This window comes from Phalacrocorax aristotelis, chromosome Z (assembly GCF_949628215.1).
Source record: "Phalacrocorax aristotelis chromosome Z, bGulAri2.1, whole genome shotgun sequence".
In the NCBI taxonomy this organism is placed as follows: Eukaryota; Metazoa; Chordata; class Aves; order Suliformes; family Phalacrocoracidae; genus Phalacrocorax; species Phalacrocorax aristotelis.
Genome location: NC_134311.1, coordinates 913,696 through 936,691, shown reverse-complemented (window position 1 = coordinate 936,691; position 22,996 = coordinate 913,696). Strand labels below are relative to the sequence as shown.

Sequence of the window (22,996 nt, the reverse complement as noted above, 5' to 3'; positions counted from 1 at the left end):
ACCGGGACCCCCGGGTCCCTTTCCACAGAGCTGCTCTCCAGCTGGGTGGATCCCAGTCTGTGAGGATTTGTTCCATAACTTTCCCAGGGTTTGAAGCAAGGCTGATGGGCCTACAGTCACCTGGATCCTCCCTCGGGCCTTTCTTGTAGACAGGGGTAACATTTGCCTTCCTCCAGTCCTCTGGGACATCCCCCGTTCTCCACGACTTCTCAAAGGTTATGGAGAGCGGCCTTACAATGAAGTCAGCCAGCTCTCTCAACACCCTTGGGTGGGTGGCATCAGGGCCCATCGATGTGTAGGGGTCAAGCTCCTGTAATAATTCATGTGCTGACTCTTCCTTCCCTGCTGGTGGGTCGGGGTTTGGATCAACCGGCAATTTTGTTCCCAAAGCCTGGGACCCGACACTGTTGGTGAAGGCAGAGGTGACAGAAGTGTTGAGGACCTCTGCCTTTTCAGCATCGTTGGTGATTGACTCTCCCAATCTGTTTAACAGCGGGCCTACGTTTTTCTTCTTTTTCTGCTTGTGGCTGACATACCTGAAGGAACCTTTCTTGTTATTTTTGACAGCTACGGCCAGTTTCAATCTGAGCTGGGCTTTTGATTTCTAACTGCATCTCTGCACGCTCTGGCAATGCCCTTGTAGCTCTCGAGGGATAATCCTCCACTTCTCCATCTCCGGTATGCTTCCCTTTTGGCTTTGAGTAGACCCAGGAGGTCATGGTTGAGCCAAGGGGGCCTCTTGCTCCGCTTACTTCCCTTTCCTTTAGAGGGGATAATCTGGTTCTGTGCTTCCGACAGAGAGTTCTTGAAGAACTCCCACCACTCACTAGCTCCTTTGTCTTCCCTGGAAGCATCCCAATGGAATCCCTCCCAGCTGAGCCCTGAGTGAACTGAAGTTTCCTCTCCTAAAATCCAGAACCCTTGTCTTAGAGCTGACCTTCGGCATGCTCAGCAGGATCCCCAACTCCACAGTATTGTTTTTCACTTGCTCCCCCAGGGCTCAAAAGTCTTGCGTGATTTTACCCAGGTTACGGCTCTCGGTGTCATTCATGCCTACAAGAAATAGTAGCAGTGGATAGTAGTCGGTTCTCTTGAGGGGTTGTGGCACCCTCTCAGCCACATCTCGAACCTTGGTTCCTGGAAGGCAGCATACCTCTCGTGACTCCCTGTCAGGCCGGCAGATGGGTGCCTCAGTACCCTTCAACCGAGAGTCACCCACCACGAGCGCTCGTCGTTTCTTTTTACGATGTCCACGGTGTTTTGCTGGTACATTTTCCCCTTGCAGAGGACTTTGCAGGCCTTGCTCATGGGCGTCCTCAGTCGTTAAGGCTTCCTATCTGTTTCTGATTGTGATGGTGGAGGGTGCAGGCTGATGTGGAATCCTGCTTCTGAGAGTCACCAGGGTCCGTGGTGCCTCATTCTCGGAGGTGTCTGCCACGGGAACATGATTCTGAAACCACCTGCCTATCTCTGACTCAGCTCCTCTAACACTGTGCAGCCTCTCAACCGGTTCCTGCAGTTCGGCCACCTGACGTGACAGGTCATCAACCTGTGCACACCTCGTGCAGGTACTTCCCTTTTCATCAGGAGAGGGGTTTGGGCATTTGCTGCAACCCACTGCCTGTACTGACATTTCCTTTCTTACCAAACCCATCTGGCTGGACGCGTCTGACATCTCAGGGGCTTCTGCTGCAGGAACAGTGGTTTCAGCTCTGAGGCGAGTGCCCACCATTTCGCCAGAGACCAAAGCACTTGCCTGAACTGAAGACCTACAAGCAGGCTGCCGGAGTCCCTCCTGCTCACCCTGCCTGTGCCAACTGCCACGCCACGCCCTGTTTGCCCGTCCTGTGCGCCACGCTCCTTGGGGCCGTTTAAATCTCCTGCCGTTGCTTCTGGCAACGCTCCACGCCACGTCAGCTGCACGTCAGCGTCGCTTGCGAGAGCTGCCAGCTCCTGATGGGTCCCTCTGCTCACCCCCAGGCTTGTCAGGATCGAGGAACCGCCTTGCCTGCCCTGATCTAGTGCTGAGCCACAGGACTTGCCCTTGCCGCCGCTGTGCTCCTCGCCGACTGAGCGCTGTTGGCGGTTAATTTTTGCCAGTGAAATCTTGTAGGTTGAAGGAATTCAGCAGTTTGGTGACCTAAGGAGAGGATATTGGGTCTAGTGGTGCCCCAGCTTGTGGGAATTGAAAATTGAATTTGGGTTGTGGGCTTTCTCTTGGGATATGCGGGTTCTGTCCTGCATTATGGAGCCTACTTTTCATGAGTTGTAGGCAGAGTTTGCTAAAGGGGAACAATGTTACCTGTCTCTAAGGCCTTTTAGATCAGGTTTGTGAACTCCCATTCTGATTTTTTAGGCAGATATTTGGAGCATGGGAGTACTGCTGTATGCTCTACTGTGTGGCTTTCTCCCCTTTGATGATGACAATGTCATGACTATCTACAGGAAGATAACGGTAGGTATTGACGGTCCTAGAACACACTAGGAAAAGGCATTGATAAGCGTTGTGCGAGGCCTTTGCTTTTCTCCTGGTGGAACCCGTTGAGCTGTGCCTAGGGGGAAAAGGTGCTATCATCTGCTGACTTTTGTTAACGCTTTGCTACTTTTCCTATCGGTATTTTGCGGTTTTGCTTCCACCTTTGATCAGCCTTAGCAGTACTCTAGCTTGGTCCTGTAATAGGATAGGAAACTGAGTTTCAGGAGACGCATTTTCTTGCTGGTGGGCTGGATTCATCTGGCTTCTCCTTGTATTGCATGGAATAGAATTGCAACGATGTCGTTTGATTTGCCAAAAGTAATGTTCTTAAGTGTCAGCTGTTCTCATGTCTAGGAAAAGCAGGATCCTGCATCTGCTGTTACGCTTTCCTCCTCCAAAATGAGGAGGAAGCGTAAGACACCACAATCAACAGAAGTTGAATAAATAGCAGGTAACAGAATTCAGGCATTGGTTCTCTTTCCCTGCAAACTCCTGCTGATGCAGCTGAACAGCTGCTGTTCCACGTCATACGCACGCCTCTACCAACCACTTCTAAGCTGGCATGAAATTTAGGTTGATAAAGCTTCCAGTAAGTGAGTGGGTGAGGAGGAGCTACGGGGGCTAAGGCCTCTGGCTTCCTCTGCCTCTTTCTCCTTCTCTCACTTAAGAGTCTCATATACCCCCCAAAAAAACCCCGAAAATGCCTCAAGAGCGTTCAAGGACTACTCTGGCCCGGGGCAACTGACAGCCAATCTACAAAAGAAATGGTTTTGGGATGCGTAACAATCAGAGCTCTGCGGAGTGCAGGATTAGTTCAGCAAGTGGCATGGCTTTTTAGGCTGGAATTGGAGCGGACTTGAGTACCTTGACAGAAGACCTGTAGGAAGCCCAGTCTGAGCTGTAAAGAAAGAAAAAAAAAAAAAAAAAAGAAAAAAAAAAAGCCATGGCTAACTGAGGCAAAGAAATCGTGTAAAGGTGCTGATACTCAGGGGAGTCACCATTCAAATTATGTGACTTTCCTGCTTGCATAATCATAGAATATGTCAAGCTGGAAGGGGCCCGTGAGGATCATGGAGTCCAACTCCGTGCTCCGCACAGGGCTACCTAAAGCTAAACTGTATGACTAAAAACGTCGTCCAGAGCACGTTCGGAAGCACTTGCGCTTTCTCAGTAAAATTACTCTAAAGGGGAATCAACTCGGTCGTCGATCAGACTTGAGCTACCTCTGCCTCTCTGCTTGCGGTGCGAACTGCATTGTCTACCCATTAGGTCAGTATGTGTTGAGAACTTGTCCATTTACAAGCATACTTTAGTAGGATGACGGAAAATCCTTTATGCTGGTCATTACGCCAAGAAGCAGAAGCCGGTAAATGAGCTAACTGCTGCAGGTATTCATCCTCTTAACCTGGTCAATAATTGAAACGTGACCAGAGAGCTTAGATGTGGAGTGGAGATCTTAAGGTTATCAAAGATGATTTCTGCACAGGTATAGGTGACTAACGTGCACAGGAACTGGGAGCTGAGTTGTTTACACCAACAGAATGTTGGCCAGAGAAACTTGTTAAAGTGAAGTGAGAGGACCAAGTTTTAAAACTCAGTCCAGGCACAGGCAAAACCCAATAAAGTCACGGGTGTTACAGTGCAGGCTTGCTCTTTCCACTCTTGAGTATGTTTTAATTTTATCTGGTTGTGAATGGAAAATTGCTTGCAATGAGGACACTTATGCATTGTTGTGGGATTTAATTTTACACGTTATAGATCCTGAAATTTATAGTTATCTCAGCTCAGAACTGCGTGGGTGAGGAGCCCATGTGGCCAGAGCAGGGAGAGGTTTCAGGGACATGTGGGGCCTCGGTGGCCAGCACCTTCCAGCTCATGCCAGCGCCCCTGCCTCCCTCCTTCCTGGCTCCACGAAGAGCTGCGGGGGCAGGGGTGGCCCTGACCAGAGGGGCTCCCAGGTCCCTGCAGATCTGCGCTCTGACCTCGGCTGGTCCTTTCTGTTCCAGCCCTTCAAGGCACGGTGAATGACCGCAGCCTCTCGGTCGCTTCCCTGGCATCTCAAACCCTGCTGATCCTGGGCGCTGCAGCACCAGAGCCTCCCTCCGGATCCCGCCTGCAAGCACTGTGCTACCGGCTCCGGAGGGTGTGGAGGAGGAGGAGGAGGACCCCTGCCCTGGGAGAGCCGGCTGCCTGTGCTGCTGGAACTGGGTGCAGCGCTGATCCCCGGGTGCTCTGCACACTGGCACCACCTGAGCAGCTGGGCCTGTCCCCTTGCCAGAAGCTTCTGCCGCGCTCCCGTTTCATGGGGAGGGGCATGACTGGGCCGTGGCCCATGGCTCCAGTGTGTTCGCTGGCCGGGAAGCCTCAAGAAGCAGCCAGGTGCTGTGGCAGGGCAGCGAGAGGAACGCTTTGGAATGTGGCCCAGGAAGGAAACGGGCATCGTGCAGCCTGGAAGCAGAGGCCTTTGCACAGCTGGCCTGCCTGTGTCTCCCGGCCGTAGATAAAAGGAGTGTGGAACTCAGGGCAACCATGCCAGACCCTCCACGCACAACTATGGAGTGCTGCTGCCACCCCCTAGACAGCTGTAGGGCATGTGTGGCATCCTGGTTGCCCCCTGGGGAGCCCTTCTGTCCCGCAGGCCCCCACAAGGGCACCAGGAGGGCCCCCACCTGGCTCTGTGGAGCCTTGCTCTTCCCCAGACAGTTGGAAGGGCTCTGCTGCGCCCAACGTGGAGCCCCGGGTAGCCGTACTGCTCCCCAGGCCCTTGCAGCGGCCCTGTGGCGCCTTCCATGGGGCCCTGCGAGGCCCAGGAGAGTCCCTGGGGCTCTCTGCAGGGGCTGCTTGGCCCCACACGTGCCCCTGAGAGGGCTTTGAGAGGCCCTGGGGATCTCTGGAGGGCAGCGGGGCCCTGCCTGGGCCCTGGCCAAGCCCAGCAGCCGTGTGCAGTGAGATTGGCCATGTTGGAGCCCCATTGCTTCTCCACCCCCTGCTGACCAGAGCAGCAGCTCCTCCCCGGGGCGTGTACGGGGCGCTGGGAGGGGTCAAGAGTGGGCCCGGCCAGTGGGGAAGCGGGCAGGGGCAGAGGCCCCCCACACTAAATGGAGCCATAGTCAGCCATGCACGTGTCCCACCACGACAGCGGTCTCTCGCTGTCACACGCCACCTCACTGCCCACAGCTTTCTTCACCTAACCCCGGCTGCTCCCACAGGGAGAAACTCCTTTGTCGTGACTTTCATGAATTGCTCGCTTTTATTTCACAGAATACACAGAATCGTATAGCTTGGGAAAGACCGTCAAGATCATCGAGTCCAACCGTTAACCTACGACTGCCAGTTCACCACTAAACCATGTCTCTAAGCACAACATCCGAACCGCTTTTCAATACCTCCAGGGATGGTGAGTCAACCACTTCCCTGGGCAGCCAGTTCCAATGGCTGACAACCCCTTCAGTGGAGTAATATTTCCTAATACCCAACCTAAATCTGCCCTGGCGCAACCTGAAGGCTGTTTCCTCCCATCTGATCACTCGTTACTTGGGAGAAGAGACCAACCCCCACCTCGGTACAACCTCCTTTCAGGTAGCTGTAGAGAGTGATAGGCTCTCCCTTCAGCCTCCTTTGCTCCAGGCTAAACACCCCCACCTCCCTCAGCCGCTCCTCATAAGACTTGTGCTCCAGACCCTTCCCCAGCTTCGTTGCTCTCCTTTGCACATGCTCCAGCAGCTCAATGTCTTTCCTGTAGTGAGGGGCCCAAAACTGAACGCAATATTTGAGGTGCGGCCTCACCAGTGCCAAGTACAGGGGGACCATTGCTTCCCTGTTCCTGCTGGCCACACTATTCCTGGTACAAGCCAGGATACCGTTGGCCGCCTTGGGCACCTGGGCACACTGCTGGCTCATGTTCAGACGGCTGCTGAACCCCATACACTTGGCCTCAGCACATCCAGCCAGCCCATCCATATCCCTCTGCAGCGCCTTCCTACCCTCCAGCAGATCAACACTCCTGAGCAACTTGGTGTCATCGGCACACTGACCGAGGGTGTCCTCGATCCTCTCGTCCAGGTCATTGGTAAAGACATTACACAGAACCTGCCCCAACGCTGAGCCCTGGGGAACCCCGCTCGTGACCGGCCACCAGCTGGGTTTAGCTCCGTCACCACAACTCTCTGTTTTTCTGGCCAGTTTTTCACCCAGCAAGGAGTACACCCGTCCAAGCCATGAGCAGACACTTTCTCCAGGGGAATGCTGTGGGAAGCACTGTCAAAGGCTTTACTGAAGTCTAGGTAGACAACATCCACAGGCTTTCCCTCATCACGAGGCGGGCCACCATGTCACAGAAAGAAATCAGGTTAGTTAAGCAGGACCTGCCCTTCCTAAACCCGTGCTGTCTGGGCTGATCACTTGGTTATCCTGTACGTGCTGCGTGACGGCACTCAGGATGATCTGCTCCATGACCTTCCCTGGCACCGAGGTCACGCTGACAGGCCTGTAGCTCCCCGCATCCTCCTTCCGGCCCTTCTTGTAGAGGGGCGTCACGTTTGCTAATCTCCTGTCAGCTGGGACCTCCCCGGTTAGCCAGGACTGCTGATAAATGACGGAAAGCGGCTTGGTGAGCACTGCTGCCAGCTCCCTCAGTACTCTCGGGTGGATCCCATGCGGCCCCATGGACTTGTGTGTGTCTAGGTGGTGTGGCAGCTCACTAACCATTTCCCCTTGCATTATGGGGGCTCCGTTCCGCTCCCCGTCCCTGTCTTCCAGCTCAAGGGGCTGGGTACCCAGAGTACAACTGGTCTTACGATTAAAGACTGAGGCAAAGGCGGCATTAAGTACCTCAGCCTTTGTCGCTCTGTTTCCTCTCACATTGAATAAAGGCACCTGGTGATTCCCCTTAGCCCTCCTTTTGCTGCTAGGGTATTTATAGAGGTATTTTTAGTTGTCTCTTACAGCACTAGCCAGATTAAGCTCTAGCTGGGCTTTGGCCCTTCTAATTACCTCCCTGCATAAACTCACTACACCTTTGTAGTCCTCCTGATTTGCCTGCCCCTTCTTCCAAAGGTCATAAACCCTCCTTTTTTGCCCTGAGTTCCAGCCAAAGCGCTCGGGTCAGCCTGGCCGGTCTTCTTCCCCATCGGCTTGTCTGTTGGCACATGGGGACGGCCTGCTCTTGCGCCTTTAAGACTTCCTCCTTGAAGAATGTCCAGCTGTCCTGGACTCCTTTCCCCTTCAGGGCTGCCTCCTTCGGGACTCTGTCAATGCGCCCCCTGAAGAGGCCAAGGTCTGCCCCCTGCAAATCCAAGGTAGCAATTCTGCTGACCCCCCTCCTTACTTCTCTGAGAATCAAAGACTCTAATGTTTCATGATTGCTACGCCCAAGATGGCCGCCAACCAGCGCATCACCCACGAGCCCTTCTCTGTTTGCAAACAACAGGTCCAGCGGGGCGCCTTCCCCAGTTGGCTCCCTCACCAGCTGTGTCAGGAAGTTCTCCCCAGCAGCACTCCAGGAACCTCCTAGACTCTTTCCGCTGTCTTGTCTTTCCAGCAGACATCCGGTAGACTGAAGTCCCCCACGAGGACAAGGCGAACAATCACGAGGCTTCTCTCAGCTGCTTGCAGAATAATTCATCTGCCAGGTGTAGCCAGAGGGTGCCTGGCACCCAAGTCCCACTACCTGTGACAAAGGTAACAGCACACCAGTGCTTATGCTGCAATCTCAGTCAGAGTGGCCCGGGAGGCTGCACCGCCACAAAAAGTCATGGAAGGACTGGGAGAGATTTGCAAAGTACTGGGTGCTGAGAGCGTAGTTGTGCCCAGCCCACAGTGGCTCGGCAGTGAGGAACGCCACCCACTCAACGGGCAGGTGCTCCAGCACCCGTGCCTCCCTCACCGAGCAGGCACTCCCGGCCTCGATGTCGGCCCTGGTGACGTGCAGGCGCCTGCTGGGCAGGACAAGCGCTCCGCTCTGCCGGGGGACTACGTCCTCTATGACGGCAGCCCCACCAAAGGTCAGGGTGGTGAGCTTAGGATGGACGAGGAGGTGGTAACGCAGCGGGACGACGTGCCTGGGGAGCCTCATCGCATCCCAGGGAAACCACATGGTGCCGCCAGCCCTGTCACCGCTGAGAGACAAGGCCACGCTCAGCAGTCCCAGCAGCCCCACTGCCGCAGCCGCACAAGGGCCTGGAAATGGTTGGCCCGGGGCAGCGCTGCCATTTTCCACTGGTGGCCTCTGGCGACCGCCTGACAGGGACAGGAAGAAACCGCACAAGTTCCCCCACCGGGCACAAGCCCTGAGGCAGGCGGCATCGTGCCACCGCCCCGGCCACCTTCAGCACGCCGGTACCTGCCGCAGGCCCACAGCCCCGCAGGCCCCAGCGCTGCCCCCACCACCGCCCCTTGCAGAGCAGGTTAGCCGGCAACTCAGCCCCACACAGCCGCTCGCTCACTCCCCTTCCAGCGGGGTGGGGGAGAAAATCAGAAGGGTAAAAGTGAGAAAGCTCGTGGGTTCAGATAAGAACAGTTTAATAATTAAAATAAAATGCTAATAACAACAACAACAACAATAATGCAATGAAAAGGAGACTACTGAGACAGACGCAAAACCCGGGCCAGGGGGAAGGGGGAATGAACCACCAAAACAGACAGCTTGTGACATAGCTGCTCACCACCCGCCGACCCGCTGCCACCAGTCCCTGAGTCGCAGCCGCCTCCCTGTGCGCCAACTCCCCCGCTTAATATACTGGTCGTGGCGTCACATGGTATGGAATATCCCATGGCCAGTTGGGGCCAGCTGTCTGGGCTGTGGCCGCGGCCCTCCCGGCCCCTTGCCCACCTGGCAGAGCACGGGAAGCTGGAAAGGTGCCCGACTACTACAGGCGCTACTTAGGGACGCTGAGCCGCTACTTAACAGCAGCTACAGCCTCAGTGTGCCACCGGCACTTTACCAGCTACAGTGGAGAGAATTCACTCCATCCCAGCCCAAGCCAGCGCAGACTCCAGAACAGGTTGCCCAGAGACGCTGTGGATGCCCCATCCCTGGAAATGTTCCAGGGCAGGTTGGGCGGGGCTCTGAGCAACCTGGTCCAGTTGAAGATGTCCCTGCCCATGGCAGGGATTGGGACATATTTCTGTGGGAGGCAGGCAGGGTGCAAGAGGAAGCCCATCGACCGCAGAGCCAGGTTCCAGGCCTCTAGCCAAAGGGGGAGCGCCAGTGCTGGGCAGTGCTGCCCGTGCGTCGCGGTTTAGCCCCAGTCAGCAACTCAGCACCACGCAGCTGCTCGCTCACTCCCCCCACCCCAGCGGGATGGGGGAGAGGATCGGAAGAGCAAAAGTAAGAAAACTCATGGGTTGAGGTAAGAATTTAAAAAAGAGTTTAATAATTAAAACAAACCAGTCACAGTTATAGTAATAATAACAGTAATGGTATGTTGAGAAGGAAAACAACAAGAGAGGGAGAGAGAGGCGACACCTGGGGAGGGGGAAAAGCCAAACAAACAGCAAGCGATGCGACCGCTCACCACCTGCCCACTGACGCCACCAGTCCCCGAGACGCGATTGCTGCTTCCCCGGCCAACTCCCCCCAGTTAATATACTGGGTGTGACGTCATATGATACGGAAATATCCCTTTGGCCAGTGTGGAGCAGCTACCTTGGCTGTGCCCCCTCCCCTCCCCTCGTGGCTTGTTGTGCCCCTGGCAGGGCCTGGGAAGCTGGAGGAGCCCATGACTAGCGTTCGCACCGCTTGGCAGCAACTAAAACATCAGTGTGTTATCAGCATTATTCTCATCCTAAATGCAAAACGCAGCACTGTACCAGCTCCAGTGAAGGAAATCAACTCCCTCCCAGCCAAAACCGTAACACCGTGGCAGGGGAAGCATGCAGAGGGGCCAGAGGCTGCAGCCAGAACCAGTGCCGGGTCAGTATCCCTGGGAGATGCCGTGTCACAGTGCGGGGCAGGACAGCCTGGCCCTCCTGGCCCAGTGGCCGGTCACAACAGGGCCCTTTGTGACCTACCTGTGTGGCAGCTAGAGGTGCCCAGCACTGGCGCGGCAGCCCCACAGTGTCCAGGACTCTCACGAGAGAAGGCCATGAGCCGCGCAGCTCGTGGAGGAGCCCCTGTGCACAGAGCACGTGTTTCCCTGCAGCCCCGGGCACACCACGGCCCCAGGGCCAGGGTGCGTCGCCAACGCTCCACCACCCCCACCGGGTATGAATGCAGGGCTGGGGCTGGGCCAACGCCACAAGGACCCCCGGGGACCTGCTCCTCCGCCCCACCTCCTCCCCGCTCCGGCCAGGCAGCAGCGGGGTGGGGCCGCCTGCCGTGGGCTGCCCCCTTCACACCCTCACCCCTTCCCTCCGTCCCGCAGGGTGGCGCGTGATTCCCCCCGCAGGAGCTCTGCACCCAGGGGGGCAGAGGAGGAAAGGGCTGTGGTGGCCGCTGAGGACCAGCAGCACTCAGAAAGCCCCAGGCAACACGAGCTGCCCAGCGAGGACCTGGGCTCTGCCAGCCCCCCCCTAAACGCGGAGGAGGAGGAGGAGGAGAAGAGCCCCAGTCAGGAGATCCCCTCCACAAGTGGGTATCCACGGGACCCCAGGGCACCACCTCCTGCCTCAGGGCACAGAGCAGGGCAGGGAGAGGCAGCTGGGCTGGCAGGAGGCAGAGGTGCTGCGGGGCTGGGACCTTTCCCACCCTGCTGCCAGCGGCATCCTGGGGGAGAGGGGGCACCAGCACCCTGGCCCAGGGCTTGCCAGGGGCAGGAGGGCAGCGCGCGCAGGGCTGGAGGGAGGGCCCCTCTCTTCCCTCTACCTCCTGCCCCTGCCCACACCTCTCCCTGCTCTTCTTCACCAGGTGCAGCTGCTACTGCCCCCAGCTGCCAGCTGGAGGGCGATGAGGAGGAAGCCCACGACTACTTCTTGGCCTTCCTTAACAGCACCGAAAGGGTAACCGCAGCCTTTGGCGGCAAGGCTCTGCCTGCAGCTCCCAGCTGGGTGCTGTCGTACAGCTCCGCTGCCTGCACGCGGGCTCTTGGAGGGCTGCTGCCCGTGCAGAGCTGCTCGCCTCCCGCCCCCCTGCACCACCACTGCAGCGCCTCGAGCCCCTGCTCCTGCTGGCCGTGCCTCTGCCCCCTCACCCTCCCTCCCTCCCTCTCTCTCTCTTTTCTCCCGGACTGTCAGGAAGAGGCCTCCAAGCTGAGGGTGCTGGCCTCCATCTGCACGCTCTGCAGAGCCTGGCTGCAGGGCAGGTACCTGCCTAGTTTCAGAGCAGCATGTGAGCTGGTGGAGAAAATGGAGGTGAGGGGACCCCCAGCAGGGCTGAGGGAGGGGGGCAAAGTTGGCCGAGCACGGCTCCAGCGGTCAGGACAGCACTCGGGCATCTGGGCTCAGGGGGAGCGGGAGACAGGCCTCCGTGGGAACAGCCCTGCCTGCCATGGGGCGACTGCGGAGCGGGGGTGCCAGTGCTGGCCTGGGGACAGCGGGGCTCTGCCCACCCTGCACACTGGTGCGGGCACTGGCAGCTCCTGTGCCCCATCCAGGTGTGCTCTCCCTCTCCAGGTCCTCCGGCTAAAGGAGTTCCCTCCCAGCATGGACGCCGCGATACGGCAGCAAGCTGTGCTTGTCATCGCTGCAGTGAGGTACCTGCCCCAGGCCGTGGCCGGGCCAGAGCATCCCCACGGCACAGGCCTGATGGCACCGGGCACCTCCTATCCTGGCAGGACCCTGGCAGCGCGCTCTTTGGGCCTCTGCTCACCCTCCTGCTCGGCCCATTGCCGGGCCTCATGGCAGGCTGCAGGGTGCTCCAGGGCTCCCCGGTGCCTCTTGCCTTTTCCTCTGAAGGGAGAGGCAGGAGACAGAAAGGGGTTCGGGCTCCACTGGCCAGGACTGCCCTCTGTCGCTGGCTCAGCATCACGGGGGAGGAAGGTGGTGCCTCCACGCATCCCTTCCCCACCTCGTACGGGTACCACCCTGGCAACTGCCAGCCACAACGTTAGCGGACACCTTCCCGGACGTGGAAGCCCCGGCATCCAACCGGCACCTTCTTTTTTTGCAGCAAAAATACGCAAGGCCTGCGGGACCAGCCTGTCTGCCACTGCGCCTCCAGCGGCTTCCATCTTCTTTCAGCAGAGAACACAGAGCACGACCGTGATTCACTTGATGCTCAGGCAAGTGTGGGGTGAGAGCCTGCCAGTCGGCCCCCATGCACCTTTCCCCAGTTGGCTTTGGCTGCTGGAAGATGAGAGAAGGAAGACTGGGGGGATGCTGGGGCCTCTCCTGGGCACCAGAGGGCAGCTGAGGCACGCCTCAGGTGGAGGGCATTCAAGGCCAACCTGCTGCAAGGAAGAAGGGCCAGGGCAAGTGTGCCACCCGCTGCATCCCCTTGCAGATCCTGAAGACCCTGGACAGCATGCTCATGGTGTTGATGCACAGGGCTTCGCCGAGGACCACCACCATGATAGTCGAGAAACTCTTGCAGGTCAGCCATTTGCCAAGAGCAGGGCTCACGCGGTCTCTTCCCTGCCTTGCCCTAAAGAGACGTGGCCTTCTGGAGCATGCACACCCCAGCCCAGAACCACAGCAGTCGAAGGAGTCCAAGTGTCCTTCCCAGGCCCCCTGCTCTGGCAGCTGGCACTGCTGAGCCACTGCCTTCGCTCCCTGCCCCATCCCCGCTTTCCTCCCCAGGCCACAGCAGGGTGGAGCTCTGCTGGGATGCGGCCACGGGGCAAGGGGAGCCCAGCCCTGAAGTACTCTTCTGCTGGCCTCCCCACGGCCATAGCACAGCCTCCCTGGTGCAGGACCCCCTGCAGGTTCCTGTCCTCCTGGAGAGGGGGCGTGCGGCCCTTCTTGGAGGATCACGTGGAAAGGGGCAGGGGTGGCTGGCGGGGCAGGATCCGGCTGCCTCCCTGACTGCAGCGGGTGCCCAGCTGTCGGCAATGGTCCCCGAAGTCAGGAGGCGGCCAGACCCCGGTCCAGGCCTTCCTCCTGGCCAGGGGAAGCTTTGGTGGCACGTTGCACAAACCCCGCCAGGCACTTGGCAGAGCCACCGCTCCGGGTGCCGCTGTTGTTTCCCAAGGCAGACCAGCAGCTTTCCCCTCCTCAGGCCCTGGTGCCCTTCACAGCCAGCCAGGATGTGGCTACGCGCCGGAGTGCTGTGAGGAGGATTGTCAGCCTGAGCCGGTGCATGAGGCCCGCTTCGATGCTGGAGGTAAGGAGCCTGCGGTAGAGGAGACCTCTGGGCACCCCTCGCCCCTTCCTGGTGCCCCAGAGTAGCCGGTAGCTCCGGGCTCCCTGCCAGGGAGGCCTGGCGTCGGGCGGGGGATTCAGCAGGGCACAGCCCTGTGCCAGCACTAGCCAGATGCCAGCGCCTTTGCCCCTCTCTCTGGATGCTGCTCTCACCCGTGCCTTTTCTCTCGGGAACCAGCTCTGGCCCCGAGCAGGGGAGCATTTGGCGGGCCTGGCTCTGGCAGCCCTTCGCTCCAGGGGAGGCCCTGCATTGCTGCCCAGACGCTTCAGTGCTGAGGGCCTGCGGGGCTCTCGGGTCCTCACCCTCCCCACTGCCACGGCCTGATCCCGGCCCCTTCCCCAGCCTGCTGGCCCTGGGGCTCCTGCTGCAGCTCCGCAGGCCCTCCCTGCCCGTGCTGGGGAGAGCTGGGCAGGGCAGTGCCAGGCCTTGGGGCAGCCTGCCAGAAGGACCCGGCAGGGGGAGAGGGCGCCTGGCTGCACCCCGCCAAGGGGAGATGGAGAGTCCCACCAGCGTGGGAGGAGGGCTCCTGCAGCTGAATGCCACTGTGAGGGACCAGCAGAGCCAGGCTCTCTGTCCTCCTGCAGGCACCCCAGTCACATGGCCTCATGGCGATGGGAGGCAAGGCCTTCCCAGGGCTCCCTTCGCAGGGAGGCAGCACGCTCCTCGCCCTGTTGCGGCTGCCGCAGGACGGGTCTCCACGGGGTGCAATGTGAGGCACAGCCCTCCAGAGCTCTGCCTCATGCAGCACTCGCCCCGGGGCCTGCTCTCAGGGCTTAGGGCTTTTGTCCCATCTGCCGCAGCCTGGCCCTGCTACAGCTCCTTCCTCTCTCCCACAGGCCTTGCACTTCACAGCAGGCACCACCCTCCTCTTCAAACTCAGGACCCTGCCATTCCTGGGGCAGGTGATGGGGCACCTCACCCTGTCCTGTGCTGAGCAGGACCAGGAGATCAGCCGTGGAGCTGTGGAGGCGCTGCGTGCCTTCCACCGCTTCATTCTGCTGCGACACAGTAAGAGAAGCTGGGGCCTTCCTGCCACAAGGGCCCAGGCGAGGCGCCGCACCGCCTTGGCCCCCCTATTCTGCTAGAGGAAGGAGCGGCAAACTCCTCTGAGGCTGGAGCAGGGTAGCAGCCATGCCGCGCCAAGCCCAGGCCCCACGCAGCCCACCTTGGAGCGGTGCCTTGGGGACCGGCCTGAGAACCCTTGAGCTGGAGGGCCTATGGCAACAGCATCCCGGGGCTTCTCCCCTCCTCCTCCTGCCAAGCAGAAAGCCACACCGACCCCTCCTGCCCTTCTGTAGCCTAGGAGGCCGTTTCCCTTCCTCCCCCTGGGGAGGGGCCCACGGCCACCCTCGCACATCTCCGCCTGCCCACACAACGGAGAGCCAGGCACAGCGCTCTCCCTGATGCCCTCGCCTGCTGTCTGCAGCTCTGCATTGGTCCTGCCGCTCACTGTGTGTCTCCCCTCCTGCCCAGGCAGCAAGGCAGCATGGGAGGATCCAAACCTGCCAGTGGAGCGGGAAAGCGCTACCAGCCTGGGGCCCAAGGAGTCCGCTGACGAGGCGACGGTAACGAGCTCCTCCCTTGCTGGGGGTCTTGGCCATGGGGCTGGCAGGACACTCGGATGAACCAGTGCATCGGGCGGGATGGCACGGCCTTCCGCACATCAGGCTGCGGGGTCCCACCGCTTCTGCATAGGGAGTAGCCAAAGGCCTTAAGCCAGCGTCACTGCAGCAGCTACGGCCATGCTGGCCACCAGCGAGTTCTGGTTGCTGGCAGAGACAGCACACCGTGGCCCTGTTGCCCCGCTGCCCTCCTTCAGGCCACAGAGCAGCTTCCTCTCCACACCCTCTGTGGCTGCAATCACCCCAGAGCAGGCACCTGTCCTGGGGCAAGGGGCCAGTGCTGCCCCACCTTCCTCACTCCAGAGCTGCCCCCGCTGCTCAGCTGAGCCCTGCAACCAGGGTGTTCAGTGAGACACCTCTTCCCTCTCTCTCTCCCTCAGATATTTGGGAACTTCCTCTTCCAGACTGAGAGGACTGACTTCATCCTCACAGTCTTGAAAGGCATGGTGCACCCAAGAGTGTCTGACACCCAGCCGATCGCCAACATGCTGGAGGTGGTCTTGAGGGACCCCAGCTCGCAGCTGGCCAAGGTACGCTGCGTGCAGCCACGTTCCCTGTGCACGTGCCCTCCGGGGGCTGTGGCCCCCACCCCGAGTCCGAGGCTTGGCAGCACCCGACAGGCGGCCTTGGAGGCCAGCAAAGAGCCACGGGAGGCAAGCGGTTCTTCGTGGCAGCAGGGGCCATATGGGGCTGCGCTCCAGCCCACTCCACTCCCCTGCCTCCACAGGTGGGTGAGGTCGTGCAGACCATCCATGGGCAGCTGGCGTACGTCAGCCAGCAGCCGCTCAAGGACATCCTGAGGAGGACCCTTCTCCGGCTGGCCCAGTTGTACCCTTGGGAGGTGACCACTGGCCTCCTGCACGCTTCCCCGCACTGTGACAGGTACGCGGCTGGCTCATCAGCCTCAGGGGCAGCTCAAGACCTCTGGAGCCTGCCCAGGCAGAAGGGCTGGTGACCAAGGCAGCCCCACTGACAGTGTGCTCTGGCTCTGCAGCACCGCCAGGGCCATGTGGAGCATGTTGGCCTCCGACCGCTTCCTCGCGGAGACCGTGCTGAAGCAGCTCCTGCTGGCCCAGGAAGAGGGTGCCAGCTTGCACGTGTTTGAGGCAGAATGCTGCTGCTGCTGCTGTTTCCTGGCTGTGAGTGCCTGGAGGAGGCCCATTCCACCTGTCCACCCGCAGGGCTGTGTGCCCCTCTCCAGCCCCTCTGCCCCTCTCCCCCTGCCCCCAATCCCAGACCTGCCCAGGGGCTCCTGGCACAGGGGCCTCGGGGCCACACCAGGCAGGGCAGTGTGTGCTGCTCAGCCTGCAGCTCACAGCCAGGCAGCCTGCCCTGCCCCTGCCCCTGCTGCCCTCAGTGGTCTTCCCCCCTCCCCACATCCTCCTGCCTGTGTGGCAGCCGGGAAACCTGGGCCAGGGCGGCTGCCTGGCTCCCTCTGCGCCACCAACGCTCGCATGCCCATATTACAAATGGGAGCTGAGACCTGAGAGCCGCCACCGGTGGGCTCCAGGCCATGTAGTTGGGCTGGGCTCTGCTCTGGCATCTCCCTCAGCTCAGCTCAGCGCCTGAGCTGCTCGCCCCAGCCCTGGGTGGTGCTGCAGGGACACCTCTGCAGTGAGAGCGGTCCCTGGGTGTTTTCTGCAGGTAGCCGGTGCCATGAGCGAGATCTTCCAGGAGCCCGCCTGCCGATGCCGCGTGCTGTTCCTTTTAGCTGAGCTCTTCATGGCAGTGGTGGTCCAGATCTCCTTCAGCCTGAAGGGCTCACGGCAGGGCTGCTGCAGGTCTGGCAGTCACAGCTGGGAGGCCAACCATCCTACAGCCCTCTGCCTCAGGTGCTCTGCCCCTGCTCCCTGGTCTCTGCCCCAGGCCCTGAGCTGCAGCCGCGGCTCCACGTGTGACCCCGCTTTGCTCTGCACGCAGGCACGCGCTGAGCGGCATGCAAGGTCTCTTCCAGTGCCTGGGCGGTGCCTCCCTGCTTGAAGAGATCGGGAGGCAGGGTGCCTGGGACATGCTCATGAGCCCCGACACCTACCACACCGGTATCGCCTTGCTGACTAGGTGAGAGCCTTGCCAGTTCTCCTGGTCTGCCCGGGTGTTTCTCCCCTGGAGAGGAAGGACCCCCTGCACGATCCCCTTCCTCGTGGGCGGTGGGGCGCGAGCAGGTGACGCAAGGTGCAAACACAGCCTTGCCCACCGTGCCCGGGCCTGCGGGGTAATGGCTGGGGCTGGCAGCGCAGTCCCACAGAGCTTTGCCTGCCCAGCTCGGTGCCACCAGTGCCTTCTTTCCCCGGCCAGGGTGCTGCGGCGTGAAGTACCAGACTGCTGCGCCTCCATATGGGAGAGGGCGGCCGTAGGCCTCCTCCAGAGGCAGGACTACCTGGACGTCGGTGCCATGACTGTCTTCGCTGAGGTGGGCCTGCTGGCAAGCGCTGCCTGTCTGAGGGCACGTGGGGGGAAGCTGGGCTGCGTGCACGAGGCAGAGGGCAGAGGGGAGGCGGGGAGGGACCTCTGTGGGCCCTGCAGCCTCCTGCCTGGGCTGTGACTGGCCCTGCTGCCTTGCCCCGAGCTGTCCGGGAGCTCTGCTGGCTGTGCCAGGCTCTCACTCTGCCGCCGCCTGCGTTTCAGCTCCTAGGCTGCACTGACTTTGAGCAGGTCACTGACCACGTCCTGTACGTCCTCCACATCCACCTACGGAGCAAGAACTTGGTGCTGCGCAGGATGGCAGTTACGAGCCTCGTCACGCTGTCTGGGAGACCCGAGCAGGTGAGCAGGGGCAGCCGGGCACAGGGAGGGCACCCAACTGGGGCTGGGCTGCAGGCGATGGTGCGTGCCGTGGCTTGCTCGGGCTTTGCCAGCAATCGGGAGCGGCGGGAACGGTGCCCACCGCTCCCGCTGCACTCGTCAGTAGCCCCTCAGCACATCAGGCCAGGCCCTGGGCTGCGCCACACACGGAGAGATCTCTGCACGACCGGTGCTGCACCCTCTACACGCAGAGTGCTTTTGCCGGTGCGGTCCTCGATCACATCGCAAAACAAAATGGTGTCTTTCACGCAGGCAGCGACTCTTCAATACCTGCTGCCACGGGTCTCACAGCAGCTGCAGGATGACGACTGTGAGGTCAGGACGGCGGCCCTGACTGTCCTCAGCAACGTGCTCTGCCTGGTGGACAGGCAGACGGCTCTCACCATCGCTCTGCAGCTGGTTGAGATGCTCCTGCCACTCTTTGAAAATGTAAGGCGGCAGGAGCGCAGAGGCTTGGCTAGCATGCCTGAGGGCCTGTGTCCGTGGCCCGGGGATGGCGCGGCCCTCTCGGCCTGAGCCCACCGGCCCATGAGTTCTCCTCACTGCAGAGGGAGAGCCACAAGCCTTGCCCTCCACACCGTGGGCTTGGAGGAGCCAGGACTGAGATCCTCCCCTTTTCCTTCTCTCCTCCTAGGAGTCCAGCTACGTGCGAAAGCACTCCATCCTCCTCTGCAGAGATGCCATGAAGGTTGCAGTCAGAACCCACAAAAAGCAGATGCGGAAGGACGTGCAAAGGAGCCTGGTGCCTCTCTTCTTCCACCTGCACGACAGTGACCACAGCGTGGCTCAGGTGGGGACTTCTAAGCCCTCTGAAAGTGCCTCAGCTGGGGCCCAACCTCTGGAGTCCCTGAGCAGGGCTCAGAGCCCCTCCCTGCCGGCAGCCGCACAGCTGGCAGCATCTGAGAAGCTGGGCAGGGACATTTCCTACACCTGCCCTGCCGGATCCAGCACAGCTGGGCAGCAGTGCGCGGCCACAAAGACCTAAGCACTGGAGCCCCCGTGGGCTTCCCAGCGGCGCCTGCAGGTGCCTGAGGCCGCAGTTTGGATGCCCAGCCCTTGCCTCCCCCTGCCCTGCCCAGGGACCCCCAGGTCCTGTCCCTCGGGCGGCGGTGCCACCTCCCGGTCTCTGCTCCTCTGCAGGCATCTCAGGAAGCCCTCCTTGGAGCTGCCGAGTTCCTCAAGTGGGGGCAGCTCAGGAAGCTGATGCAGAGGGAGCAGACGTACCAGGTTGGCGAGTGCCTGGTAAGGATGCGCCCGAAGCCCCACGCCCAGCCTGGAGAAGCCCTTTTCCCCCCACGCCCAGCGCGTGGGGCTAGCAGCTGTGCCCCCACCCACAGCGGCAGCCCAGCGCTGCCTGCGTGCACTGCACACAGGCTCCCTTTCCCCTCCATAGACCAGGGGTGCCGACAGAGCCCTGGCCCAGCTGGGCCTTGGTGGCAGGACGGCACAGCAGCGCCCCGGGGAGCACCCTGCCCTCTGCTCCCTCCAAAGGCCAGCAGGAGCCAGATGCTGGCTGGGCATTGTGGGTGTCTGGCCAGGGGAAGGCAGGGGGTGCCAGTCCTGGGCACAGGGGGAGGGTCTGTGCCAACCCTGTCCCCTTGTGCTCTCTCCAGCTCACGCAGAACAGCAGAAGAGCAGAGGAGTACCTGCACCAGAGCCTGCCGTACCTGCAGAGCCCACAGGAGGCCTTGCGTGAGGCGGCCATCAGGTTCCTTGGTGAGCCACAACCCCGCCGCGGGCCCCTCCCTGCCCCACGGCAGCTTAGCCCCAGCCATGGCTGCTGCCGAATCCACCGGGCGGCTGCAGAGCCCTGACTGCCCGATGCGGGGCCGGGTGCCCACCGAGCTCCCTGCCACCCTCTCCCACCCCAGCCCGTGCACAGGGGGCTGGTGGGAGCCTTGTTGCGTCCCTCGCAGGCACCCTGGGCTTCACGCTCAGGGGAGCGCCCGGGCTCAGCCTTGCCCAAGGGGAGGAGGGCTCGTGGCCAGGCCCGTGGGGCCAGTGAGGGGAGCGAGGCTGCTGGTCTGGGCAGGCCAGTAGGATTTGTGACGGGCTATGTGTACCTAGGTATCGCTGGACAGCAGCTGAGGGATGGGTGCCAGGAGAAGCTCCAGGTCATCTACGAGGGTGAGTGAGGGCAGTGGGGTGTCTGCGGGGGCTGGTGGGGAGGAGGGAAGACCCTGGGTAGGCAGCTCCAATCCCTGCCCTGGCCGTGGAGGGCTCCGCTCCCTGCGTGGGTGAGGAGCCCATGTGGCCAGAGCCAGGGAGAGGTTTCAGGGACATGTGGGGCCTCGGTGGCCAGCACCTTCCAGCTCATGCCAGCGCCCCTGCCTCTCTCCTTCCTGGCTCCACGAAGAGCTGCGGGGGCAGGGGTGGCCCTGACCAGAGGGGCTCCCAGGTCCCTGCAGATCTGCGCTCTGACCTCGGCTGGTCCTTTCTGTTCCAGCCCTTCAAGGCACGGTGAATGACCGCAGCCTCTCGGTCGCTTCCCTGGCATCTCAAACCCTGCTGATCCTGGGCGCTGCAGCACCAGAGCCTCCCTCCGGATCCCGCCTGCAAGCACTGTGCTACCGGCTCCGGAGGGTGTGGAGGAGGAGGAGGAGGACCCCTGCCCTGGGAGCCGGCTGCCTGTGCTGCTGGAACTGGGTGCAGCGCTGATCCCCGGGTGCTCTGCACACTGGCACCACCTGAGCAGCTGGGCCTGTCCCCTCGCCAGCAGCTTCTGCCGCGCTCCCATTTCATGGCGAGGGGCACGACTGGGCCGTGGCCCATGGCTCCAGTGTGTTCGCTGGCCGGGAAGCCTCAAGAAGCAGCCAGGTGCTGTGGCAGGGCAGCGAGAGGAACGCTTTGGAATGCGGCCCAGGAAGGAAACGGGCATCGTGCAGCCTGGAAGCAGAGGCCTTTGCACAGCTGGCCTGCCTGTGTCTCCCGGCCGTTGATAAGAGGAGTGTGGAACTTCCTGTGCTCTTTGAGTCCTTCTTTCCCGTCCCACACTGCCATAGGCTACCTACTGGGCCGGGCCCTGCACAAGGTCCTCTGGAGCCCTGCTGCCCGCCAGGCCCCAGGGGAACCCTGCCAGGCCCACCACGCACCCCTGGGGAGAGCTGCCATCCCCCAGCAGTTACAGGGGATGCGTCGGCTCCCGCTTGCACCCCTTGGGAAGCCCTTCTGTCCCCCAGGCCCCCACAAGGGCACCAGGAGGGGCCCCACATGGTGCTGTGGAGCTTTGCTCTTCCCCAGACAGCTGGGGGGGCTCTGCTGCACCCAACGTGGAGGCCCAGGTAGCCATACTGCTCCCCAGGCCCTGCAGTGGCCCTGGAGCGCCTTTCGTGGAGCTCTGCGAGGCCCAGGAGAGCCCCTGGGGCTCTCTGGAAGGGCTGCTTGGCCCCGCACATGTCCCTGAGAGGGCTTTGAGAGGCCCTGGGGATCTCTGGAGGCCGGGGGGGGCCCTGCCCAGGCCCTGGCCAAGCCCAGCATCCATGCCCAGGTAGGAGATCGGCCATGTCAGACCCCATTGCTTCTCCACCCCCTGCTGACCAGAGTGGCAGTTCCTCCCCAGGGCATGCACGCGGAGCTGGGAGGGGTGGAGAGCGGGCCCCACCAGTGGGGGAGTGGGCAGGGCCAGAGGCCCCCACACTAAATGGAGCCATAGTCAGCCATGCACGTGGCCCACCATGACAGCCGCCTCTCGCTGTCACACGCCTCTCACTGCCCACCGCCCGGGACTCGGACGCCCAGGGGGATGGGAGTGGGACTCTGTCAGGGACTAGAATCTTGTCTCTACATTGTTTGTGGGCAAGTTTCTCTACCGCAGCCTGATCGCTACGGCAGCTGAGCAGAACAGTTTAATCACCAAGGCCGACGCGGCAGGAATGCGCGCCCCGTTATCTCGGAGCACATACTCTCCGTGCGTAGGGCCGGTCTCAAGGCTGACTGGCAACATATGGCAGGTGGGGTTCGGAGCCTCCAGAAGTCTCAAGCACCCTCAAGCAGTGACGGTACTGGGCATGTGCCCCACCGCTGAAGGGGAAGCGTGGGTATGCAGGACAGTTATCGACTATGCAAGAGAGCAACCTTACAAAAAGGGGAAACCGGCAGAGACGATGGAGGAGCGTTCTGGAACGACCCCCCTCCACCGGCTTCAAAGATGCATCGGACGCCCGGACACCACCCGCCCCCCCACTCCCCGGACCGGACAGACTGCCGCAGATCCGTGGTGACAGCTGTCGCAACAGTCCCACTCCCTCCCACCCTCCTGTTCACTCTTTCACCCTCTTTTCCCCTCTTTTTTTGCTTTTCACTCGCATATCTCTTTTTGGCCAAATAAAGTGCCTTGGCACTTGACTCCGGTTTGAGTCTTAATTCTGTTTCTGAGAATGTTAAAGGAACCTAGTCACGCTAACACATCGGAGTTACCCAGAAATTAGGCCCAGCGGCCCCCAACATCCCAGAATTATGAGAGGTCGGTTGGAAACCAAGGGGGTTTAGCCGCTGCCAAACTGTTCAAGCCAACAGTGGATCGTGACAGACCCTCAGGGGCAGAGGGAAGGGACCTCGCAGGGTCAGGCCAGGGAGAATGTATATAGATGCTGTGAGAGCTCCTGAGCTGTAGCTCAGAGAAAGCCAAGTGACCGCTGACAAGCAGCCCCCGCTGCTCCCGGGGCAGCGGGGCTCGGGCCGGGCGGCCGCAGGGGGCGGCCCCGCGGGAGGGAAGCCGAGCCCGCCGCGGCGCGAGCGCGGGCTCCTCGGGCGGGCGGACATCTTGCGTGTGGCGCAGGTCGCGCCCCAGCCCCCGCCGCCGGTAGGACGGGGCGAGGTTCTCTGTCGGGACCGGGCACGGCCTCCGCCGCCCCCGTCGGC

At 61.1% G+C, this 22,996-nt stretch overlaps 2 protein-coding genes and 1 long non-coding RNA gene across 6 annotated transcripts; all 3 read left to right on the top strand.

The window, feature by feature from the left end:
• The first annotated feature begins 981 nt into the window (after nucleotides 1–981).
• Nucleotides 982–8,386, top strand: LOC142050210 (uncharacterized). Of its 4 annotated transcripts, none has more exons than XR_012657957.1 (3): nucleotides 982–2,455; nucleotides 4,483–5,873; nucleotides 7,905–8,386. It is a non-coding gene; the product is annotated as an uncharacterized LOC142050210 (long non-coding RNA). The 4 variants fall into 4 exon arrangements; XR_012657958.1 differs by having other exon boundaries at nucleotides 6,659–8,386; XR_012657956.1 differs by having other exon boundaries at nucleotides 6,539–8,386.
• Nucleotides 8,387–9,146: 760 nt separating this feature from the next.
• Nucleotides 9,147–12,663, top strand: LOC142050838 (uncharacterized). Its single transcript, XM_075080049.1, has 6 exons — nucleotides 9,147–10,388; nucleotides 10,840–11,045; nucleotides 11,322–11,413; nucleotides 11,648–11,764; nucleotides 12,026–12,105; nucleotides 12,522–12,663. Exons 1-6 carry the CDS (start codon nucleotides 10,081–10,083, stop codon nucleotides 12,646–12,648), a joined length of 930 nt encoding a protein of 309 aa, XP_074936150.1. The 5' UTR covers nucleotides 9,147–10,080; the 3' UTR covers nucleotides 12,649–12,663.
• Nucleotides 12,664–12,813: 150 nt separating this feature from the next.
• Nucleotides 12,814–21,131, top strand: LOC142050837 (maestro heat-like repeat-containing protein family member 7). The gene is made up of 17 exons (XM_075080047.1): nucleotides 12,814–12,944; nucleotides 13,569–13,673; nucleotides 14,549–14,720; nucleotides 15,186–15,277; nucleotides 15,715–15,864; nucleotides 16,062–16,216; nucleotides 16,329–16,473; nucleotides 16,979–17,166; nucleotides 17,255–17,392; nucleotides 17,630–17,744; nucleotides 17,960–18,097; nucleotides 18,389–18,565; nucleotides 18,771–18,926; nucleotides 19,277–19,378; nucleotides 19,750–19,852; nucleotides 20,204–20,263; nucleotides 20,583–21,131. The coding sequence occupies exons 1-17, from the start codon at nucleotides 12,876–12,878 to the stop codon at nucleotides 20,792–20,794; spliced, it is 2,277 nt and encodes a 758-aa protein (XP_074936148.1). The 5' UTR covers nucleotides 12,814–12,875; the 3' UTR covers nucleotides 20,795–21,131.
• Nucleotides 21,132–22,996: the final 1,865 nt, after the last annotated feature.